Source organism: Heliconius melpomene, chromosome 19 (assembly GCF_056956725.1).
Source record: "Heliconius melpomene rosina isolate 202511_hmr_F chromosome 19, ASM5695672v1, whole genome shotgun sequence".
Classification (NCBI taxonomy): domain Eukaryota; kingdom Metazoa; phylum Arthropoda; class Insecta; order Lepidoptera; family Nymphalidae; genus Heliconius; species Heliconius melpomene.
Window position 1 is genome coordinate 1,479,935 of NC_140407.1, and position 23,073 is coordinate 1,503,007.

The 23,073-nt window shown below is 34.0% G+C and overlaps 2 protein-coding genes across 2 annotated transcripts; one reads left to right on the forward strand and one right to left on the reverse strand.

Annotated features, from left to right (window-relative positions):
- The first annotated feature begins 1 nt into the window (after nt 1).
- Nucleotides 2-5,948, forward strand: LOC146528249 (uncharacterized). Its single transcript, XM_085202591.1, has 4 exons — nt 2-353; nt 434-1,149; nt 1,515-1,863; nt 2,211-5,948. The coding sequence occupies exons 1-4, from the start codon at nt 219-221 to the stop codon at nt 2,277-2,279; spliced, it is 1,269 nt and encodes a 422-aa protein (XP_085058717.1). The 5' UTR covers nt 2-218; the 3' UTR covers nt 2,280-5,948.
- On the reverse strand, nt 3,112-21,880 carry Oga (O-GlcNAcase). Its single transcript, XM_085202590.1, has 22 exons — nt 21,540-21,880; nt 21,371-21,422; nt 20,953-21,181; nt 20,406-20,510; nt 16,837-16,999; nt 15,757-15,885; nt 15,170-15,313; nt 14,757-14,871; nt 14,419-14,504; nt 13,646-13,848; nt 13,123-13,513; nt 12,758-12,870; nt 11,645-11,733; nt 11,068-11,239; nt 10,516-10,690; nt 10,150-10,203; nt 9,707-9,897; nt 9,125-9,213; nt 8,410-8,534; nt 7,840-7,988; nt 7,076-7,232; nt 3,112-6,758 (listed from the first exon to the last, which is right to left on the reverse strand). Exons 1-22 carry the CDS (start codon nt 21,604-21,606, stop codon nt 6,634-6,636), a joined length of 3,123 nt encoding a protein of 1,040 aa, XP_085058716.1. The 5' UTR covers nt 21,607-21,880; the 3' UTR covers nt 3,112-6,633.
- Between the last annotated feature and the right edge of the window lie 1,193 nt (nt 21,881-23,073).

The window sequence follows — 23,073 nt, forward strand, 5'->3', positions numbered from 1 at the left end:
CACCACAGCTAATATAGTGAAAAACATTTTTCCCGTACTGTACTTATGTTAAAATAAATAAAACTATAGAGACGTTGTTGACTTATAATCTACATTTTTTTATCTATGGCATTGCTAGCGGGCTTTTTGAATTTATTTTATTGATGTAACAATGTTGTCCATTACTCTTATATTATATTCTTAGTCATTTGTGAACAATTATATAATTTTGCTTAATAATGGATGAATATATTGAAGATCCCATTCCATTAAGTATATACGAAGATCAAGATCATTTTGTTGAAGAAAATACTCTTAACTTTTCGTCGAAAGAATTAATATCTGTGCCGGATATTAACAATAGATATTTATGTGTAAGTACTGTAAGTTTAATGTTTAAACAATTCCTTGTATTTCTTTTAAATTGGAAACTTAAATTTTTTTTATTTTCCAGGTGTTTTATTTACAAAATAATAAGTTAAAATCACTTCCTGATGAGTTCTTTTCATCTTTTCCTAACCTCAAATGGCTCGACTTAAGAGACAATGAATTACTGGAAATTCCAAAATCTGTTAAAAATCACAGGTCACTCACTCATTTACTTTTACAAAATAACAAAATTACATCTTTACCAAACGAGTTAGGGACTGTAACGACTTTGAAAATATTATTATTAAGTGGGAACCCTATAATGTGTCCTCCTAGAGAAGTTATAAAAGAAGGAACTCCACAGATACTGGAATATCTTAATAATAAATTTATAGATGAATTATTTGAGGAATCTCGATCAGTATTGTCAGTGTCAGATAAAGCAAGTGTTAATGGCGATTGTTTACAAAAGTTCTTACAAGAAGGTAGAAGTTATAATTCTGTAATAGATGGCGCTAAATTACATCAAAAATTATCAGTGCAATTTAATGAAAAAGATACATATGATGATGACGATGAAGAACACTACGCCAAAATAAAGGGAAAATGTCCGAAATTACCAAAAAGTAGAACAAAAATCCTTCCACCGTACAGTCAAAGCGCGAAATATCTAAAACCTCTGTCAGCTTGTCCAAAAAGAGTACAAGATCAGAAAATGAAACAAAATTTCTTCAAGGAAATGGCTCTAAAGAAACAAAGAGATCTTTTTGAAAAAAGAGAAAAAATCTTGCAAGGCAGAAGGTATATATTAGCCTAAGTTCAGATGAACGTGCGACGAAGCGCGGTACGTTCAGCGCGTAGTTTAAGATTCTAACAAATCAATGTTCTGTACCTACATGACCGCGCGCACGGTCTTTGTACTAATTCTCCGTCATCAAAACGGCTGTATCGCTCTTGAGCGTGCGTCACAGCGCGTTCATCTGAACTTTGCCTTAGTTTCAATTCTTTATTTTTTTACCAGTAGGTATATATATATTCCTATTTCGTAACGTATGATTTAGCGCCGTAGCTACCTCAAAATTTTGTACTTGTTGTTTTTAGAACATAACTACTAGTGTGTTTTAAGATCATAAATACAATAATTAAAAAACCATTCTATTCTTCAGAAACATCGAATTCCTTCGCAACTGGCAAAAGGAATATAAAAACAGACAATTAACACTATCATTTGATAACGATACCTACAAATTGATACCCAAAACCTATCCCTATGACACTAACCCCGAATATATGACACTTTTATCAAGAGAAGACATCGAAAAGGACTTACCGGATAAATATAAAAGGAAATTATTTAGGAAATCCAAACCAACATTGCCAAGGAAAAGTAAAACTGATGTTCATTTGGCCATGAAAATTAAACAATTATTTGAAAACTTAGAAGCAATCGATTTGAATAGGGACACTATGTCGCCGAGGACTGAGCAGAAAGTTTTGTTGGATGAAATACAAAAGGTGATTTTGAAAAAAAAAATAAAATAATAATTCAAATTTTACATGACATTAGGCTTTATGGACTGCATACAATGCACCTCGTTCACTCGGATAGGAAATAATCGAAAATAAAATTAAACCAGCACATCTTCAGCTAACTTTAGTGAAACCACGAATACAAACAAATAGTTATATTCAAATTTCGTATAAAATTAAAATAAAAAGCGGGATTTGAATCCGTATTGTCTCTAAATATGCTTTGGAGATTATAGACCTTCTTACCAAAAAATTCGATTGAAGAATAGGAAATTCATTTTTTACAGATGAATGATTCATTATCATTTCATTATGTATTTATTTGTTTACAGATATCAGAAATTAAGCAGAAGCTAATGGAGCTATCAACTACGAATGCGAGATCTGTGACAGAAGATTGAAATATATATGTATATATATATATGTATATGCATATGCGTTTTTTGGAAAGATTTCTAATTAAATTATTGGAAATAATAAATGTTATTAACAACAATATATACAGAGTGAAAGCGTCAGCGCTCCTTTGACGGGCATATAGGGTAAAATATTTTAAACCCATACCTAAAGAAATTAATCAAGATACCTGAACAGTTTGGACGTAGGATTTTTTTTCATTTCACGAAGTTTATCCATACCTATATGTCGTGTGACGCAGTTACGCATACTAATAACGTAAATACTACTACGAAAATACTACTAAAGGCTAAACAACTTTGAACTGTGCTGCCAATACCTACGACTTCATTTCGGAATGAGGCGTGTGCGGCGGTTTCCCTTTCAAAGGTTTAAGTATGTCTGCGTGTGTTGTTCTTGGCAAATGGCGTTTTATTTTACAGCGATAATTTTATTATTTATTTTGTTTGAAAAAATCACTTCTTCATTAAAAAAAAAATGTTGCTTGTTTTCCGAATTATATCAGGCTTTTAAAGAGTAGTTAAAACTGTGGTTTCATTTAAAATGGTGCTGACAAAAACACCCTGTATATACCCAATCTGACCAATCGAAGTATTAAAGTCAGGACCTCTTTAAATTATGCGGGGTACCTGGTAAAGATTTTATTGATTGAAGAATTACTTATAGGTCCCGACTGTTAATCCTAATTAACTATTGGGCTTGTTTAATTTTCCTTTTAGTTTTATGCAGCCGGGGGTTTTTATTTTTTTAAATATTTTTTTATTTTTCGAGAATTCAGTGTGAAGCTGTTGATTAATTAAATTACAAAAAAAATAATGGAATTTTTCCAAATATACTTTTTATTTCCAAAATAGTATTGCTTAAAACAACAGAACGACAGTTACAGAATATTGTTATAGCAAATAAAACAAAATTATACACATTTTTTTGCAAAAAAACTATTGTACAGATTACACAATATGTTTATCGAAATAAAAAAAAACTTATTTAGGTAAATATTTTTATACTTTTCTTTTTTATATTCTTGTCAAACCAAAAAAGTATCTCTGTAAATCAAATTACCAATATTATTAGATATTGCTTATTTATTTTTTAATTATTTTATAAATCTTGGAATGCTACGGCATAAATACAAAGTGTTACAAGCGGTTTAAGCCTATCTCTTATCTAGACTTAGAAATTGTTGAACAAAATAGGTATTTTTCTACAAATTAACTACAAAAATACGTACTCAAAAGAAATTAACATGATTTTATTCAAGTTCCTCACACATTTAAATTATATAATTATAATATTTAATAGATTTTTAACACAATATTTTAAAAAAGCAGAAAATAAAGTATTATCACAAACACTATGTATATTACGTTATTGACAATTGGAATTAATTAATTAATTATTCAACAAAATTTATAACTGTTGGATACTAAAATCATCAATTTTTATTGTTACTTGAAATTAATAATGAAACATTCTGAAAAAAATATGTGTATCTGATTATTCTAATAAATTTTGTTTACTTAAGATAACCATTGACTCTTCAAATTTTCCATATTATACACAGACGTAATATATTTTAGGAATACAAATTTTAATTATTCATTTTTTCATTCATTAAACATCTTTTTACACTTAATAGATCACATGCCTGATACAAAATTTATTTTATACCAAATGGAAGATATCGCATTCCTTATCTTTCTTGAGTTACTTCTAAAAGGTAATTTACTATTATGTTTATATATTTAGCACATTTCAATACCAACATGTTACAGTATCATTCCAAAAACACGCGTAAAAATGTTCAGTCAAACGTCAATTCTTACTCAGTCTTAACTTGTCCTTGACTAGGCTCAGTTGTCCGAATCGTTCATTCATTCATTCCACATAGCTATATATATTTAGACTGATATAGAGGGTGGAAGAGGCAGCGCTTCTTTAACTGAAACTGCATATAGGGTAAAATATTTCAAACCCAGAATTAAAAAAAATAATCAAGGTACCTCAACGGTTTGGACGTAGGATTTTTTTTTCCTTTCACGATTTCTATCCATACCTGTATTTCGTGTGACGCACACATACGTATGCGACGTTGCCGCTTTGACAGGTAAGTGTGTGCGTGCCTATGTTATACTTTACAAACGGCGTTTTATTTTAAAACGATAATTTTATTATTTATTTTGTTTGAATAAAAACTTTTTCATTTTTGAGAATTATTTTTTTTCCGAATTATATTAGGCTTTTATAGAGTAGTTAAAACTGTGGTTTCATTTAAAGTGGCGCTGACAATTCCACCCTGTATATTTTTTATTATATAAGTACGAGAGGGCCGGAGTGCCTTAACATTGGGTTCCCCTCCCGCTTATTCTGCTGCATATGGAATACAGCGTGAAGGTAGAAAAATTATAAAATATACATGCAATTTTTTATATTAACAAAATAAATTGACTACTAGTTTGTTATTTTGGTTATTAATATAATACACAATAGATTAGAGTATATAGAGTACAGTCAAATAGAAAATTGCAATAATTTTTTTTATCGCACTTATAATAAGAAAATTAAATAATAATATTTTGCTTAAGAAATAAATATTATTATTTACTAAAATTGTTTTATTGCAATTTTCTATTCAATTTAATAAAGGCTAATAACGGCAATTAAACCAAAATAAAACTATTATTATTTTAATAATCATGTCCGCAAATTATATGCTTGTATAAGATAATTACGTTGGAAAAAAATATAAGAAATGAAATATTAAAAATAATACACTGAATAAATATAGCAAATTATTAAAACTTACATACTTACAGGGTAGTTAAGACTTTTTACAATAATGTATGTCAAATGGATAAAATTCTATAATTCAACTATTTACATGAAAAAATATTTAATAAATTTAAACATTATATTTTACATCACCTTTTTTAAATTAAAAGTAACTTCACATTTTTTGCACCTATCCAACTTTTCTAATAATAGTCTACTGTATCTTAATACTAAATACGACCGTAGTGTTGTAACGGCCCCCTAAAAAACAATAGCGTGTAAGTGTAATACGACGGTTGTAGGTTCGTTTCTTACTCGGGGGAATAAGTTATATTCATTGCTTCGCTCTAGTAGCAAGATAAAGCGCGGGGTTAATTTCCGCCACTCAACACACAATATCTAGTAAATTAAGTGCTAAGTCGGGAACAGAGTGTGTTAAAACTAGCTTCTCTCTGCCTACCATCCCTATATGTGGGATACAAAGTTAAAGTGAGTTTTATTAATTTCGTATCTTAATAGTTGTCATTATGATATTTTAATGATTTAAAAGATTTTACGTGCAATAAAGTATTATTATTAAAATTATTAACATTTATGTACAACATGGTGAAGATTGATTTTATTATTATCTTAATAAAATTAATATTTCGCACCCTTTTGGTGAGTTCACAATTTGCATTTTGTAGAAAATCATTATAAAATAACAATTTAATTTTTAAAACCTGTTTTGAGCAAATCAAAGTACCTAATACAAATTTTGAGTTCCATTTAAGATTGCCAATTGACCTTTTTTAAATGGAAGGCATTAACATGTTTTTATTTATGTAATATGACTATTTTATAATAATATATCGAAAATAAAGCATTCGATAATCCATAAATTATTTTATTATAACTTTAACCTTTATATTTACAATGTAAAGGACAGATTATTAATATTAATTATTTAGTCATTATAGTAATAATGCTATTTGAATGTGTTGTATGTGAAACATAAATAATTTTATTATAACTTTTGACTTTATAATATAAATGAATAAATGAAATAAATGGGGTAGGTTTTATAAAATGAATGATTTGTATTGTGTGTGTGAATGATTTGACCTCCTGTCTATATTTCAATGGCAGTGCATTATAGATTCGATGCCCGTACCAAACAATATTTAAAAAAGCGATACTTATATTATTGTTTAATTTTATTTATTTTAAATTGCTTGTTTTTTTAATAAATTACATTATCTGTTACATTTTTAGATGAAAGGGAACTAAAAATTGTATGGTAGCTTTAAAACAGGTATATTCTCACTAATTTTCTAGATCGCGAGTATAGGTAAAGATGAGTGTCATTAGCAAAATGGAGAGTGTGTCTTCCATGAAAGAGAGGATTTGGCGATGATGATGATAATCAATAATAGTAAAATATATAGGACAAATAATGATCATCATCGCTTTCTCCTCCCCAATGTTCTTGTTCGGAAAGGTATTAGCAAAAACGGGCTTAACTTATGTAACTATGACAAATCATCATATTTCTTCTCCGTGGCTGTAAGGGAGAGGGTGTTGTCTCTAAAAGGCGCGGGCTAGGAACACGCGACTCCCACTGCGGCTTACTTCAACGAAACCTAGTTTACTGTAGAACTGTTGTAGATAGTGGTCCGTCGCGTTTATACAGGCGTGCACTCCGGTTACACCTGTTGAATTAAATATCTTAATGTTAAAGTAGTTTGAGGAATGGGGTAGGTTGACGGAACTTAGTGTCAAGATTGATCAAGAGTGTTCTCCATTTGAGATGTTACGTGTTGAACGGCTGAATTCAACATCGTGTTTTGTCAGACCAGAGCTAGATCACAACAAAGGACGAATTATTTATAATCAGATGCCCCTTCTTTTTAACTATTTTCTTTATCCAAAAAGAATTTCAGTTTTTGTACTGCATAAAGGCATTGTAAGTGCAATAATTGTGCGTTGAATTCTCATATCGCAAGAATATTTTAATTGTCGGACAGACCATGCGCCCGCAGCGCCGCCAGCAGCGCGGTGAGCAGCGTGGGTGGGTCGGCACGCGCGGGCAGGACGCAGCACGTGAGCAGCGCAGGGTGCGCGCGAACCACGCTCTCGGGCGCGCGCTCCGACGAACTGAACGTGTGGAAGTGCCGGATACTCTCCTGTGGGAACAATTTACATGTGAAGTGCAGTTCGCCCTTAAGTGACATTTGTGAAGAAGGAAAATAATTAATAGTCAGAAAAGTGCTATTAACTACATACTTTTTAATAATACATATTAGACATATTAGATGTATGTACTGACTACCGTGAGGTAATTATGAAATATTTCAGAATAAAATTGAAGATGTTTTAAGAAGACTGAAGAAAAATAATATTTAATTTAATCTCCGAGGCCGTTGTGGCGCATCGGCACAAAGGTGTGACTGTAACACGAAGTGAGGAAGCGAAAGAAATATAAACGTTTCTATTTCTTCACTCTTGTGTCGAGGCAAAGCGCGGCGTTCATTTCTGCCAGTCAACACGCAATGCCTCCAGAATTCAGCAGAAAGTGGAGAATGGAGTGTCTTAACACTAGGTCCCCTTCGCCTACCCTGCTGTGCGCATTGATACATTATGAAGCTGATAAATTCTTCTCCATTATAATACAGGTTACGTTTTTCCCTTTTGAGGTACTGAGATCCTAAAAAGATACGTTCCACGCGTGTATAGTGTGTAGTTTTAACATAAAGGATCCGTAAAAAAATTAATTGCCACTATTATAAGTACCTTTGCAGCTTGACTCAAGTCATCTCTCTCCAGTAGTTCTAAAGGATACTTCACGCACATTTCTGGTATCCACGCAATTTCTTGCTTCTTGTAAAATTCCTTGCTGTTAAGCGCTGCACACGCGTAACCTACTATTTCTGGTTTCACTCCTGTTAACAATGCATAAGTTAATTTAGATCCTGCTATGTTTATATTTTATTTTTAATTTACTTTGCTCTTTATCCCATATATAGCAGGGTTGACAGAGGGAACCTCGTTGTAAGACCTTTCGTCCCCTACACACCGCCTAATTTCCGAGACGTAGTGTGCTGAGTGGCACTCAATGTTGGAGTGTGGATAAAAATAGTTCATTCTCCAAGTGCTCACCGAGCTCACAAATGTCGCGTTTACAATCAGATATTGTGATGCTATGGCTCAACGGTCTCTGAAATTTTATCAGCTAATAAAATTGTTAAAAATGTAAATTTTACACATTCTATTCTAAAATAATATCCTTATGATTATAAATATATTCTCTCGAAAAAATTGCTAACATAATCTTTTCAATAATAAATATAAAAACGTAATCACCATTGACCCTAACAGGTCTTTCGCCATCAGGATCGTCGCCATCTTCTGAATATTCTTCAACGCAAACGTCATCCTCTATGACCATGCACAGCTCCGGTGTTAGTGTTAGGAATGGCGCTACTAATCTGTGGATATAATTAAATGTTTTTATAGGTTCACGCTGTTTCCCACACATAGGAACCTGGGAACCTAGTGTTATGACATTCTGAAGCAGTTTGCGTGTTGAGTGGCAAAACTCAAAGTCGCGTTTTTGTCTTGTAACCTGAACGAGGAAATGAATTATGGGAATAGAACCAACAATCTACGTGTTTATAATCAGACGCTGTATCTTTGCGCCATGACAGCATTAATTCAGTTATCATTAATAATTATTGGATTATTCAGGTTGTACGTTTTTTGTAATTTGAGGTCTGGCTATAGGAGGTATATAATTAAAATATTTTAGTTGAAATTCCTGTTCATAGATTTCTATTGAGATTTTTCATGATATTTAAAAAATTTCTTCATTATTCTGCTTAGACAGGGAAATTACTATATATTATAAATAACGATATTGTGCGCAGCGCTTTATCTAATCAAACTATATAACAATATTTACGTGATAAATGTATATAAATATTCCCTCAAAATGTATTTTACTTACAATCCTTTTTAGTCCTCCAATCGAAAAGAAAATACCCAAAAGTATGTAATAAACGTTAATAAAGCTAATTACCTATCGGCTGGTAAAGTTTGTAGGTCACTAGGGAACAGGTCGCTGCAGTCAGAGCCGTCACGACACGTTCTGTGACATATCGAGCAAACCTATACAAACGAAATATTTAATAAATCTTTATTCCTAAAAAATATTTATACTAAGAGTATATTTACAAAGCATTGAAATTTAGTAAGAGTAAGGAGTAAGACTAAGGCACAGATAGTTTATTTTAACACTATTTCGTGCTTTAAATGAAAAGAAAAATAACATTTCAGATATTTCCCACTATAATACAATGCATCTCTCCTCCTACATCCATGTCTAGAGAGAACAGTCTTGATGTTGATGAGGTCTACAAGTAGTAGACTTCATCAACAACGTAAACAGCCAAGACAAGAAGAAGAGGAGGTTACTTGCATTTATCGATTGTGATTGTTTGTGGGGCTGCATTTCTGAGAAGAAAGAAGGGGGACAGAAAGTCACGTCATCATCAACACGACGTATACGTTTGAGGGCAGGGGGAGGGGAGGGAGGTGGAGGAGACATAGCAGAGTTGGGTTGCACGGCGGGCCACGTGCGGGGACAGGCGCGTATACTCACGGCGATCTCGTCAGCGGGCGTGTAGGGGCGCACGGGCAGGGGGAGGTGGGGCGCGGCGAGCGGTAGGGCGGGCGTGTACCCGGCGCACTCAACGGGCAGCAGACGCCGCAGGTCAGCCGCTAGTCCGCCGCGGAACACCCAGGGCTCCTGCGCACCGCTCTCGAACGCCTCGCGCCAGCCCTTGGAAAACCCTGGATACGGGAACCATATAAAGAAATATTAGAACTATTTCTTTATTTATGACTTTACGTTCCATCCTGCATATGGTAGGCGCACGCATTGTGCGGCAGAGGAAATTTCGCGTTTTTCGCACACGAACCATTCTTAGTACCAGAACGGATAAGGAAAATAATGTATATATTATAATGCCCCCAAATTGGGATCGTAACCATTATACTAGTATCTTTACTAATTAAAAAATCTATTAATTCATAAAAACTTACATGTATAACTGCCTTGAGTATTTGTTGCTATGTTTGGAGGAAATTTACCAAGTTCTGCAAAAAATAAAACATTCAATTAGTTAAGCGCCTTATGTATGCTTGTGCTTAATTTACGGTATGATTTGCATACCCCAAAATCAAAGTTTTATGAAGCTCTGTGTCCATTTAAGTATTTTCGTTCCCCACTTTCCACTGTATTCTTGAGGCATTGCATGTTGAGTGGTGGAACTCAAAGCCGCGCTTTACATTGTTACCAGAGCACAGAAATAAAAATATTTCATATCCAGGCATATGAACCCACAAACCCTTTCAGTCTCGGAAATATAAATACAAAATATACATAAATTAAAATCGAAATCAACTCACCAAGCCATCTCAAAAACGCCTGCAACAAAGCCAAAACAGAACACAAGTCCCACAAATACGGTCGTAATTCAGTATACAGTTCCCTGTTGGCGGCGGCGGCCACGCGGCGCGATAAACGACGAACTCGAGACGACCACCAGGAGAAACGACGTAGACGACGGCGCCATTCACTCGTCTAGCAATCAAATTAAAATTAAATCAGCTTAACGCTGTATTCCACACACAGCAGGGAGGGAACCTTAGGAGTGTTGTGACCCTCCATTCCCCACTCCACTTTAAATCGTCTGATACATGAATTTTTAATAGAAATCTCCAACTCATCCAATCCAATTGAGGCCAGTTGTGCCGCAGAGGCACTAAGTATGACTGTAAACGTGACAGGTTGTGGGTTCGATCCCCACTCGAGCAAATTAAATATTTATTTAAATTAATATTTTCATTTTGCTTCGCTCTGGTGTAGAGGAAAAGCAAATATCCGAGACATTGCGTATTGAGTGGCAAAACGCCGCGCTTTAGACACATATAATACATGTAGTATATAAATATACTAACCTCAGGTTTATTTCCCCTTGGTAATATACTAGCGGCATGTGTGTAAAGCCAGTGGAAGTCATGTAACATTCTAAGACCTCGGGAGCCATGCTCGAAGGGGAGATAGAAGAGATCACATAGGAGAAGGAGATCGTCCTCCGTTAACGTGTTTATTTCTATTGCTTCAAGAGCTCTGGAGAACAAAACATTGTAAATATTATAAATATGAAATAAAATTAAATAAAAGAAAAAAGAAACTTTTTTAAATATTTTAAGCACATTTTAAATATTACGAGAAAAATAAAATAAATAAAAAATATTTACATATATGCATTACACATTAGAACTTTTATGTTATACCTTTTATTCAAAAAACTTAATCATGTTAATTCAAATTAAATTTTAACTTTTAGTATAATATATAAATCTATATAGACAAAATACAAATATAATAACAAATGTTTACGCCCAAGGTTACCTGTAGGAGATCAATAACGTAAATATAGTTTGTGTAAGCAATAAAGAATTTTATTTATCTATCTCTCTATCTATAATAAATAAGACCAAGAATATTATAATATTTGAATAAAGTACTCACTCATCAGCAACTTCAACGGTTTCACTAGTTTCAACCATCATGTCACCACTCATAGGACTGTTGCTTGGTTCTACTTGCATAGACCCATTCTGTGGATGGACAGTATTTTTAATTAAATAAATAAATCAGCTTCACGCTGTATCCCGCATATGGTAGGGTAGGAAAGGGAAGAATCTAGTGTGAAGACACTCCGTTTCCCACTTTGTGACACTGACACCAGGGCGAAGAAATGGAAATGAAATTTTCAAATAAAGTCGAGTGGGGATTGAATCCACAACCAGTAAGTTCACAGTCACACTTTGTGCCCCTGCGCCACAACAGGCCTGGCTGACTGGCGATTTTTATCATTTATCAAATATCCATTTATGGTATTATGGTGGCTGCATGAAAGTAGATCTAAGTCATTATTTTCTTCAATTTAGTTTAATAGTTATATTTAAAATATTTGCATAAAAATATATATAAATAGTGTAGTGAGAGAGACAGCCACGATTATATTTTTTTCGGGACGAAATATTTATATTTTTTAGATTCACGCTGTATCCCGCATATCCCAGGGAAGGCAGAGAGAACCTGGACTGAACTGGGTCTCACTGGGAAGGTAGTATCTTAAAATATAAGATACTATGTTCCCACTAAGACAATTCCGTTCCTTACTATCTGCCGAATTCTGAAGGTATTGCGTTGAGTGGCGGAACTCTCAAGTCAAGCTCCGCGCCTATTTTCCTCGAGTGGAAATCGAACCCACAACCTATCGCGGTCATAATCGCACGATTGTGCCCTTACACCACGACTGTCCAAATAGAAATTAATATTAACATGATTTAACACTTTTACAGATTTTAAATTTATAAAGTGTTAAATCAGGGTATAAGGTGAAACATTGTGATAAGATAGTACTAATTAAGTCAAAATATTTAAAAAAATCCTATATAAAATATAAAATACAGAATTATAATAGTTGCACAATACTTTGCAAGCACATATTTACTCTTTCTAGTGAAGTTAATTTTAGTAAAATATGTATAAGGCTATCTATTCAGTTGCCATTTTTTTGCTGTCACAGAATAAAACGAAAATTCTTAATTTTATTGTGTGCGGAATCGAACCTACCTCACTGAGCTGATCGTTCATGACGACATCTGAGTCCGTTGCGGAGGCGGAAGGCGGGTCCACGTCGAGGGGTTCCGGGTGAGGTCGACTTGGACTTAGTGTTTGTGGTGTATCTGGAAATATATATTTTTTATCTAATAACTATATATAATTATGTAGAAGATCCTTTTGTCAACATTTTCTAAATTATTAGCTATATTTGTCTATTTTTCATCTGCTACTTTAACTATAAGGTCTGCATCATTTTGGAAAAGTAACTTAATAGTTATCTATCCATATTCTCCTATTTAAAAAAGATAATTAAATTAAATATTAAACTAGCCTTATCTACTCGAAAAAAAACATATGTTTTATCAATCACTTACCTCCCACACTCATATCACCGTTCTGCTGCTGTTCCACCACCGGTTCCACATCATCAACAATAATCGTATCCTCCTCATCTTTCTTCATTTCCTCAATAAAGCTAGCCGATTCCAACACACTATCATTCGATACCGACTCGTTAATATCGATTTTATCCGACATAGTGTGGTCCGTCTCTATTTTGTCGATGTTATCCGGATCGATTGTTTTCAATCCCATAATGGGGACGGGTAATGTCGATACCGGTATTTCAGATGGTAGTGACATGTTGGAACTCGCGATTGGTATAATCGGATTCGGTATCGATTCGTTTAATATTACTTTTGTCGGTGACACTAGGGAATTCATGACGGGATTTGATACTGGGTTGAATGATTCTATTGAGGACACCTGATAAATATATGAGCAATTATAAATATATTCGTTTACAACTTAATAATGAATCGTTTATTGTATAACTTATATAAATATATTATTTTTAGTAATGGTGATATTGGTAGAGATAGTAGCATCGACACTCACCCCAGCAGACAGCGGCGGCCCACCAGGCGCGCATATATCGGCGAGAGCTTGTAGCTGGCTCGCGTTAACAGTAGGGATGGTGGGGATGGCAGGGATGGTGGGGATGGTGGCTAACTCCGCCGTGGTGGTGGTGGTGGTGGTGCCCGTCAGCGTCATACACGTGTTCACTGATGGCAGGATCGGGATTATTGGTACTGGTGGTACTAGAAACGATATAGTAAAATGTATATTAAGAATAATATTTATCTTATTATAGTATTATAAATTTGAAAGTTTATGAAAATGGATCGATGCTTGTTCCATTTTAGATAAAATTTTACGATAATTTATCAGAATGATAGGTAGCCTATGATAGGCTACAATTTATGTTAAGAAACAATTTTTCCTTAAAAATTAAGTATGTTTTCACAGTTGAAACAAATAATAAAAAGCGTGATTTATTTATTTATAAGCTAATTTGAGGCTGTTGTGGTGTATTATCACAACGACCGACTTTAAACGCCAGCTGTGGATTGTTTCGAGATTATGTTCATTTCCTCTCTCTAGCAGAGAAAGCGCGACATTGAGACCCGACACTAGGCACAAGTTTTTAAAATTGGGCAGAAAAAGGTAAACAGAGTAGGTTAACTTTTGCATAACTTGCTATAATAAAAATTTTTCGAACGAATAACAGCTTTCCACTGGACAAGTTATCTTTAACGCAAAAATCAGGTGATAATATTTATAAAATAAATATCTCTTACATTTTTTAAATAAAATATTAAAGAGCTTACCAGCAATAGGACCTTGTGGTTTAATCACAGGTCCTTGCGCCATTTTAGGTATCGAGAACTCAGGCAGCCATTCAATGATTGCTTGCCTGGAAAGAAATTACGTATTAAATCAAAAAAATATTTATTCTCATCAAATCAAATCAAAAAATTATTTCATCACAGTATATGATGAATTTCGAAATATCTTGTTAGTTTTTTTGACTAGAGCGCGGGGATGGCAAACGAGTGGTGCCGGTTTAAGTCCCTCCATATACATATTATTTAATATTTTCTTTCCTTTAGTATTTTATTATTAACACTTTTAAAAAATATCAAAATTATAATTTTCATTTTACTACCTAAGAGCCTGCCGATGATGGTACACATGCTTGCCAAGTGTTAGAGGCACTTCATCTTCACACACGCCTTGCTCACCTTCCCGTTCCAGCTTTATGTCCCACGATACTGCTTCCACTGTAAAAAAAATCTTTTATTATGCCACAACACCACTAGGAGGGAACAAATTACTTTCATTTCTTCGATCTGGTAACAAGACAAAGCGCGGCACTCAGTTACGCTACCCAACACACAATCATGGAATTTTGAATGAAAATTGTATAGAAAAGAATGTGTAGGGAATAGAACAGTGTCTTAACACTTGATTTCCTCTGCCTACCCTGCTATAAGCGGGATACAGCGTGAAACATATTCTGATTGTCGTGTTCGTGATTTTGCCTTGTCTTTTCCATATAACAAAATATATTTAACTTACTATGTGCTGGCGCGTCCAAGCTGCACCGCGCCCAGTGCGCTAACGTCCATATGGCTATCATGTTGGCGTTGTACTCGCAGTTGGGGTTCGAGAGCACTCCGCGCAGAAGGGGAATGAGCTCGGGAGAACGACCGCAATATGGACCTAGGAGGAATAATAAGAAATGCAATTTTTTAGTAGGTAGTGGGTAAAATTGTTTAAGGAGTTTTATTATCATTACAGTTAGAATTAGAAAATAATAAAAATTCCACATAAGGTACATTTTTACTATGTATATAAATTTCTTAAATAGATTATTCCATTATGAATTTAGTGACTGACTGACTCAATTAAAACTATCAGCAAAAACTGATTAAATTTGGAATGAACATTCCCCCGAGAAGTGCCCCTACACTTCAATACAATTCAAAGGGAAAACGGAATATGTTACCTTAAAAATATTTATCTATCCTTAGATGAATAACTTTAAAAAAGATGGGATTTTACGTTCGACATCAAAACACAGTCTACACCAACAAAGTTGCATTCTACAATTCGTTAAAATAAAATAAAAATTATATAATACATAATTAGTTTTATTATGTTACCCAAAAATATTCTTTTCTGGTCATAATCATTCGCATGTAAATTATCCCATATGACAGGTGGTCGTCGAAGCACTTGAGTTATTTCTTCTATACACTCTGCTGTTAATATTTTTGATATTACTTTTGGACCTGGAACATAATATTTTTATAGCTTCACTTTTTATCTTGCATATAATAGAAGATGGGGAGAACAGTGTGAGGACACTTTGTGCCTCACAATTAGCGTGTAACTAACGCTCGCTAGGAGTATGTAAATCTAATTCATTCCCCCGAGTCGGAATCGAACAGCGTGTTTGCTGACAGATTCTGTGGTGCAGAGCCACAATGGCATAAATTTTTTTGATGATTATTATTAATATCATCGCGCTAAAAACATTATTTTACATTAATTTAACAGACAAGGCAATACAAATTATTACATATAAGTATAATGACATAAACATTTAAAAGAAGGATCAGCTATAGTAGGAGAGAGCCCACCAATTTAAAGACTATTTTAATTAAAAAAATACTAAATGGGATTTAAACTCACACTATAACAGAACTTTGCAACAAAGGACAACGCACTTTAAAAATCTAATTAACGTTAGTGTAATAACACATAGTAACGGCACAAACCACTGTGACTCATTGCTAATATCGATGGAAAAATCTATGGCGTGCATCTGATAATGGCGGCCTTGGGGGTTATTAACATGTTCAAATGCAAACAAAAAGCTTAAGTGAGACTTGAGTGAACATTTTTTGAATGACCTGTATATAGAGTATGTATGGCATTGCAATTTTTTTATTTTCAGCTTCATGCTGTATCCCGCACACAGCAGGGTAGGCAAAGGGAACCTATTTACAATAGGACACTCCGTTCCCCACTTTCCACCGAATTGTGGAGACACTGTGTGTTGAGTGGCGGAGCTAAACACCGCGCTTTGCCTCGACACCAGAGCAAAGAAATATAAATATACATTTAAATAATGTGGGAATCGAACCCACAATCAGTCGCGTTTACAGTCACACTTTGTGCTCTTGCACCACAACTGGCCTAAATAATAATAATATAACTAAATGTATTCTTTTTCTTACCAGTCCACATAATATCAATTTCCTGTGACAGTTTAGTGCCCAAAGTGTTAAGGTACTCCGAACTATTAACAGTTGGTACGGCTCGAGTAGAACAATACTGGGTGGGACAAAGTAAAAATCTAGGACAACCTAGATGTTGATGAATTTCATTTGTTACAGATACCTGGAGAAAAATTATAAATTAATAAAACATGAGCCAATTTTCTCAATTATCTATATATATAAAAGGACTTGTCCTCACTGACTGAGGTAAGACGCACGCACAGCCGTAACGTTAAAAGAAACGTTAAATTTGGACAAAAGTTTACTTTCGTAATCTGGACATCCACTAAGAAGGGATTTTGAAAAATTTTAACCCTAAAGAGGTGAAATAGGGGTTCAAAGTTTGTATGGAAAAAAATTTAAATCAGCACCGATTTTTATAAAATTTGAAATTTAGATTTTTAAAAGTATTTAATTGAACACGTGTTTCATCGTTTTCTAGAATTCTCCCCCTAAGGGTGTAAATAAGGGGTTGAAAGTTTGTATAGGTTTTTTTTAAATTGTCACCAATTTTTATAAAATTTGAAATTCAACGTATATAATTAAACACATGTTTCATGGTTTTCTAGAATTCACCCCCTAAGGGTACAAATAAGGGGTTGAAAGTTTGTATGGGAAAATTCTTAAATCGCCACCGTTTTTTATAAAATTTTATATTTAGACCCTTAAAAATATTTAATTGAACATATGTTTCATGGTTTTCTAGAATTCACCCCCTAAGGGTGCAAATAAGGGGTTGAAAGTTTGTATGGAAAAATCTTTAAATTCCCACCGATTTTTATAAAATTTGAAATTTAGACTCTTAAAAGTATTTCATTGAACACATGTTTCATGGGTTATTAGAATTCACCCTTAAATACGCAAGCGAAGCTGCGCGCGTCCGCTAGTATTACATATAGAGCAAGGATGTCCAATCCTATATATATAAGATTAAGTTTGTTTTCCAAGTGCAAGAAAACATTCAAAACTGAATGATGCATTATCTTCGCAACAATTATTTTTGTTTACTTTCGTATTATGTTAAAACATTTTACCATCACCAAAATAATAATAATGCAAAATAAAATTAAAATTGCGAAAATATTATACCAATGAGATCAATAAAAATAAGCGAAATTGACGTGTGGTGTGCTATTCGTTATGCTAGTAATTGGAAATGTCCCGGGCTAGATGGGTTGCATAATTTCTGGCTGAAGTGGTTTCGCAGTTCACATTCCGTTTTCGCAACACAATTCCAGGATGCCCTTGATTCTGGTACGTTACCAACATTTTTGACAACAGGTGTAACATTCCTGTCATACAAATCCGGATGTACCACGGAGCCTAAAAACTATCGCCCAATAACATGCTTACCTACGATCTATAAGCTCCTTACATCTATTCTGAATAAAAAAATCACAGGACATATTGTTCGTAACAAAATTTTGGCACCGACTCAGAATGGATGTAAGGCTGGTGGCCGTGGTACAAAGGAACTTCTTCTCATTGACACAACTATAAGCCAACAGGTAAGACGGAACAGAAAAAATCTCACTACTGCTTGGATAGACTATAAGAAGGCATATGATTCAGTGCCACATACTTGGCTCTTGAAGGTCTTGGAGTTATATAAGATTGATATGACTTTGAGATCATTTTTGGAGGCTTGTATGGGACAATGGGTCACTGTCCTTCGTCATCTAGGGGAGTGTGATATTCCTGCAACGTCTGAACCGATAAGGATAAAGAGGGGTATATTTCAGGGTGACAGTCTGAGTCCTTTATGGTTTTGCCTAGCTCTGAATCCTCTTAGCACTATGTTAGAGGATTCAGGTTTAGGCTTTCGTCTTCGCCGGGGGGGTAAGGTCATATCTCACTTGCTGTACATGGATGATCTGAAATTATTTGCGTCAAAACGTTCTGATCTTATGCGGCTACTAAAGGTAACTCAAACTTTTAGTAGTGATATAAGAATGGAATTTGGCGTCGATAAATGTGCTAGCATGCATGTAGTGCGGGGGAGTGTGATAAGATCTGATAATATTTGCATTTCAGATTCTGTTTCCTTCAGAACTCTTGGCGAAGGTGAGACTTATAAATATCTTGGAATGTCTGAAGCATTGGGTATTGATGAGCGGAGCATAAAGCAATTGGTGAAGGAGCGTTTCTTTAGTCGCCTGAAAAAAGTGCTTGGCAGCCTTTTATCTGGTGGCAACAAGGTGCGTGCTTTCAACGGTTGGGTTATGCCGCTTTTAGCCTATACTTTTGGCATTGTAAGATGGACGCAGACTGAGTTAGACTCCGTAGATCGCCAAATACGTAAATTGTTGACGACATACCGAATGCACCATCCGCGTTCGTCTGTAATGAGACTGTATATCCCGCGTAAGTGTGGAGGTCGTGGCTTTTTGAATGTCAAGAACCTCCATAACCACGAGGTATGCAGTCTTAGAGAATATTTTCTCAAGATTGACGTGGATATGCACAAGGATGTGGTAACAGTTGACAAAGGCCTTACTCCTCTTTCCTTGGGCAAAGAGAACTGGCGTCGGCCTGTAGTACTTACTACTTCTGATCGCATGGCTGTATGGAAGAGCAAGGAGCTGCATGGTAGATTCCATAGAGCCCTAGTGGGCCAGGACGTGGATACTGTTTCATCATTATCTTGGTTACAGTTCGGGGATCTTTTCGGAGAAACTGAAGGTTTTGTCTGTGCAATTATGGACGAAGTTATCAAGACACGGAACTACCAGAGACATATTATGAAAGATGGCACTATCGACATCTGCCGGGCGTGTCATCGACCTGGGGAGTCCCTCAGACATATTGTCTCTGGTTGTTCTCATCTTGCTAATGGTGAGTATTTGCATAGACACAATCAAGTAGCCAAGATAATACACCAGCAACTTGCTCTTCAATATGGCCTTGTAGAATTGGAGGTGCCTTACTACAGGTACAATCCCATGTCAGTTCTTGAAAATAGCTGTGCTTTGCTCTACTGGGATCGGTCTATTATTACTGACAGGTATATTGTTGCCAATAGACCTGATATAGTACTAGTAGACCGAGTGGCGCGCCGCGCAGTGATTGTTGACGTTACTATCCCACATGATGAAAATCTCGTGAAGGCCGAAAAAGAAAAACAATCTAAATATTTGGACCTAGCCCATGAGATTACCGCCATGTGGGATGTCAATGCGACTATCATTGTGCCGATAGTGGTTTCAGTTAACGGTTTAATAGCGAAAAGCCTCGACCAACACCTTAAGAGGCTATCGCTTAGCTGTTGGATCAAGAACCGGATACAGAAGGCAGTATTACTTGAGACGGCACGCATTATGCGGAGGTTCCTCTCTCTGGAGCCCTAGCCACCGATGGCTTGGACCCTTGTCCCGCCCTCGGAAGAGTGGTTTTTTTTATATTTTTAAATGTATCTTTTTTTTTTTTTTTATAATAATTTATATTTAAAAATGTAAAAATAATTCGCTAATTTAATAAAAGTATATGCTGTATGCAAAATAAAACATTTGTAACTTTCAACATCATACCTGTGCATGTGCAAAACTTTGAAATATTTGTTTATCAGCTTCACTCATCTCGGGTTCAATGTCATCAAATAACAATGCAAAGCATGTACAACCAAATTGTGACACCTGGAAATAAATGTAGATTTTTTTTACAACATACATTTTCCTATATACAACAAGGTAAGCAGAGGGAACCTAGTGTTAATACAATCTGTTCCCCTTGTACCACCAAATTTTGGAGACATTTGTAAGTTAAGTTAGCTCAATGTCTTGCTTTGTCTTGTTACCAGAGTAAGCAAATGTGAATAATTAAAAAAAAAAAGATCTTGTCACCCAAATGACTGATGCAATCCCCACTAACGAATAAGCAACATCTATATATCAGTAATGAGGTGCCAAATGTGTTAATAGAATTATAAATAGATAGATAGAAAAATTTTACAGAAGAAAATAAAGGATGATCGAAAAATAAATCTAGAGTGTGCAAAGGCGGCGGTGTTATTGCTGATAGCAATCTCTTACCTTTGAACCAGAATTATAATGTACTTTATAAAAATACAAAACATACTTGTTCTAATTTTCGTTTCAATGTTGTAATTTCCTTTTGGCTACTATAAGTGATATCTAGTCCTGGTGACAAGGCATAACAAAATGTAACTCCATGAGATTTTGCTTCTGATATTAAAGATGTTAAGTGCTCAGCCTCCTCCACAGTATACAATTCTCTCCAGTATGCTCTGTGCTTGTAGTCATCTTTTGGAGCATAGACATACATATCTAAACCCCATTTTTTTAATCTAAAAAATAATAAATATACATTCTATATTATATAATCTTTAAAATTACATTTTAATTCAATTACAATATTACTAGTTCACTACAACCGTTAATATTAAATTAAAGAATATTAGAACTTTCTTATAATATTCTGATAAGAATGTTTTAAATATATGTGTATAAAATTCTGCTTGAAAACTGTTACTCACTTCTGAAAAAGATCCTTCCTTTGCTCAGTAGTCCACGGCCGACCGTAAAAGCCTGCAATAGATCTTAGGTCATTCACTTGTAGACTAACATATACATATATAAACCGCATAACGAGTATAGTACATAGTATGTAATGGAACAAGATAGGTTCGATATAAATAAACTTACCTTCGACTACGCCGCAAATAAAATCCTTACGTTTACTATTATGTTCATCTGGAGAGCTTTCGGTCATCGTGGTTAAATTTAAGTTTCACACAAAACAAATTAATAAAAAAGTTATACACTTCAGTATCGTTACTGAATAACAATGTGTATAATTATTAAAGAAATTCTATATCATATAAGAGATGATTATGTAAATGTATTTTATTTTGAAGCCATGAAGCACCGGTTAATTCGTTGAAGGTGTAAATTGATGAATTAAGGCGCACAATCACAAATCGCAATGGAATTTAATAATACGGAGAAATCAAATATGATGTGTCAAACTCTAACCACAGACTAAGCTAAGAGTAAGCTGTTCAAAGTTATGTCTAATTGTCTTTAGTTTATGGTGAACAGATAAAAAATATTTAAAGTTAACGTGAAATTGCCAGAATAAAATATTGTTTATTATTGCGCTAACTTAGCTTCGATTTAAAAATCGAGATGTCGTTTTCATTCATATAATATATATCTATGAATTTAGACGACATCCTAAGATGGATCTCATACTTGAGAGCGACTTATAAGTACTGGCCTTAAATATATTAAGCTACGTCATTATGATGTAGAGAATGCTGCCTTTGATCTTATTGCTTCTTAACCAAGGAATCTAGAAGATTAATATAAATCATGTAAAATCATTTGGATCTCCTCAAAGGTGTGCGTTTCACAGGGATATATATAAGCTTATTTCGTTAAGTTTTCACCTCCATGTAGGATAGCTGCCAATTTATGTTATAAATTAATTATATCATTGACATTGAAAAGAGCTAGTGTTGAGTTTCTTGCCGCGACTTCTCTTAATAGAATAAAGAATATTTTGAATTTGAATTTATTTGTTTATTTTTGTATTTTGATAAAAAGAATAGAATAGTGTTAGGAAATAGCATATTTTGCAATTGCAATGTTTATTTTTTATTAATATAACATTTGCGATATCAACATTAAATAAAATATATGTAAAAAAATAAAATATATGTAAAAAAATAAAATTTTAATTTTTTTTTAAATTCAACGTTTTATGGTAATATTGTTAAAATAAAGTGAAACAAGTACCAAATAGCAAATGCTTTTATTTACATGTAATTTCAGATTATTTTCTTAAAACTAATAATTCAAGTATTTATAAAGATCTTATCTAATAATACTGATTATCTTGGTTTACAATTTATGTATACAAAAGACATTCGTTGATCTACTATATTTATGTATGTACTGTGTTTATTTGTTATACTTATACTGAGATCTACATATTGGTGCGCTAAAATTCAAACTTGTAAGTGACTAGAACAATTGAATAAATATATTTAAATCTACATATTTACAATTATTTTTATTATATTTACATACGTTTATCTAAATATAGCATACAAGTCTATTGAATAATTCTTAAAATTAAAAATACTGACAGCTACATAGATTTTGTCACTGGAAAGTAGATCTAATTTACAAATATTTATAGTATATATAAACTTATAACATTCAACAAAAAAGT

Coding starts and splice junctions, on each gene's coding strand:
- LOC146528249 (XM_085202591.1), top strand. CDS start 219: ATGGATGAATATATTGAAGATCCCATTCCATTAAGTATATACGAAGAT. Junction 354..433: donor TTAACAATAGATATTTATGT/GTAAGTACTGTA, acceptor TTTATTTTCCAG/GTGTTTTATTTACAAAATAA. Junction 1,864..2,210: donor TGTTGGATGAAATACAAAAG/GTGATTTTGAAA, acceptor ATTTGTTTACAG/ATATCAGAAATTAAGCAGAA.
- Oga (XM_085202590.1), bottom strand. CDS start 21,606: ATGACCGAAAGCTCTCCAGATGAACATAATAGTAAACGTAAGGATTTT. Junction 10,204..10,515: donor GGCGTTTTTGAGATGGCTTG/GTGAGTTGATTT, acceptor TATTTTTTGCAG/AACTTGGTAAATTTCCTCCA. Junction 8,535..9,124: donor CAAACTTTACCAGCCGATAG/GTAATTAGCTTT, acceptor TTATATCCACAG/ATTAGTAGCGCCATTCCTAA.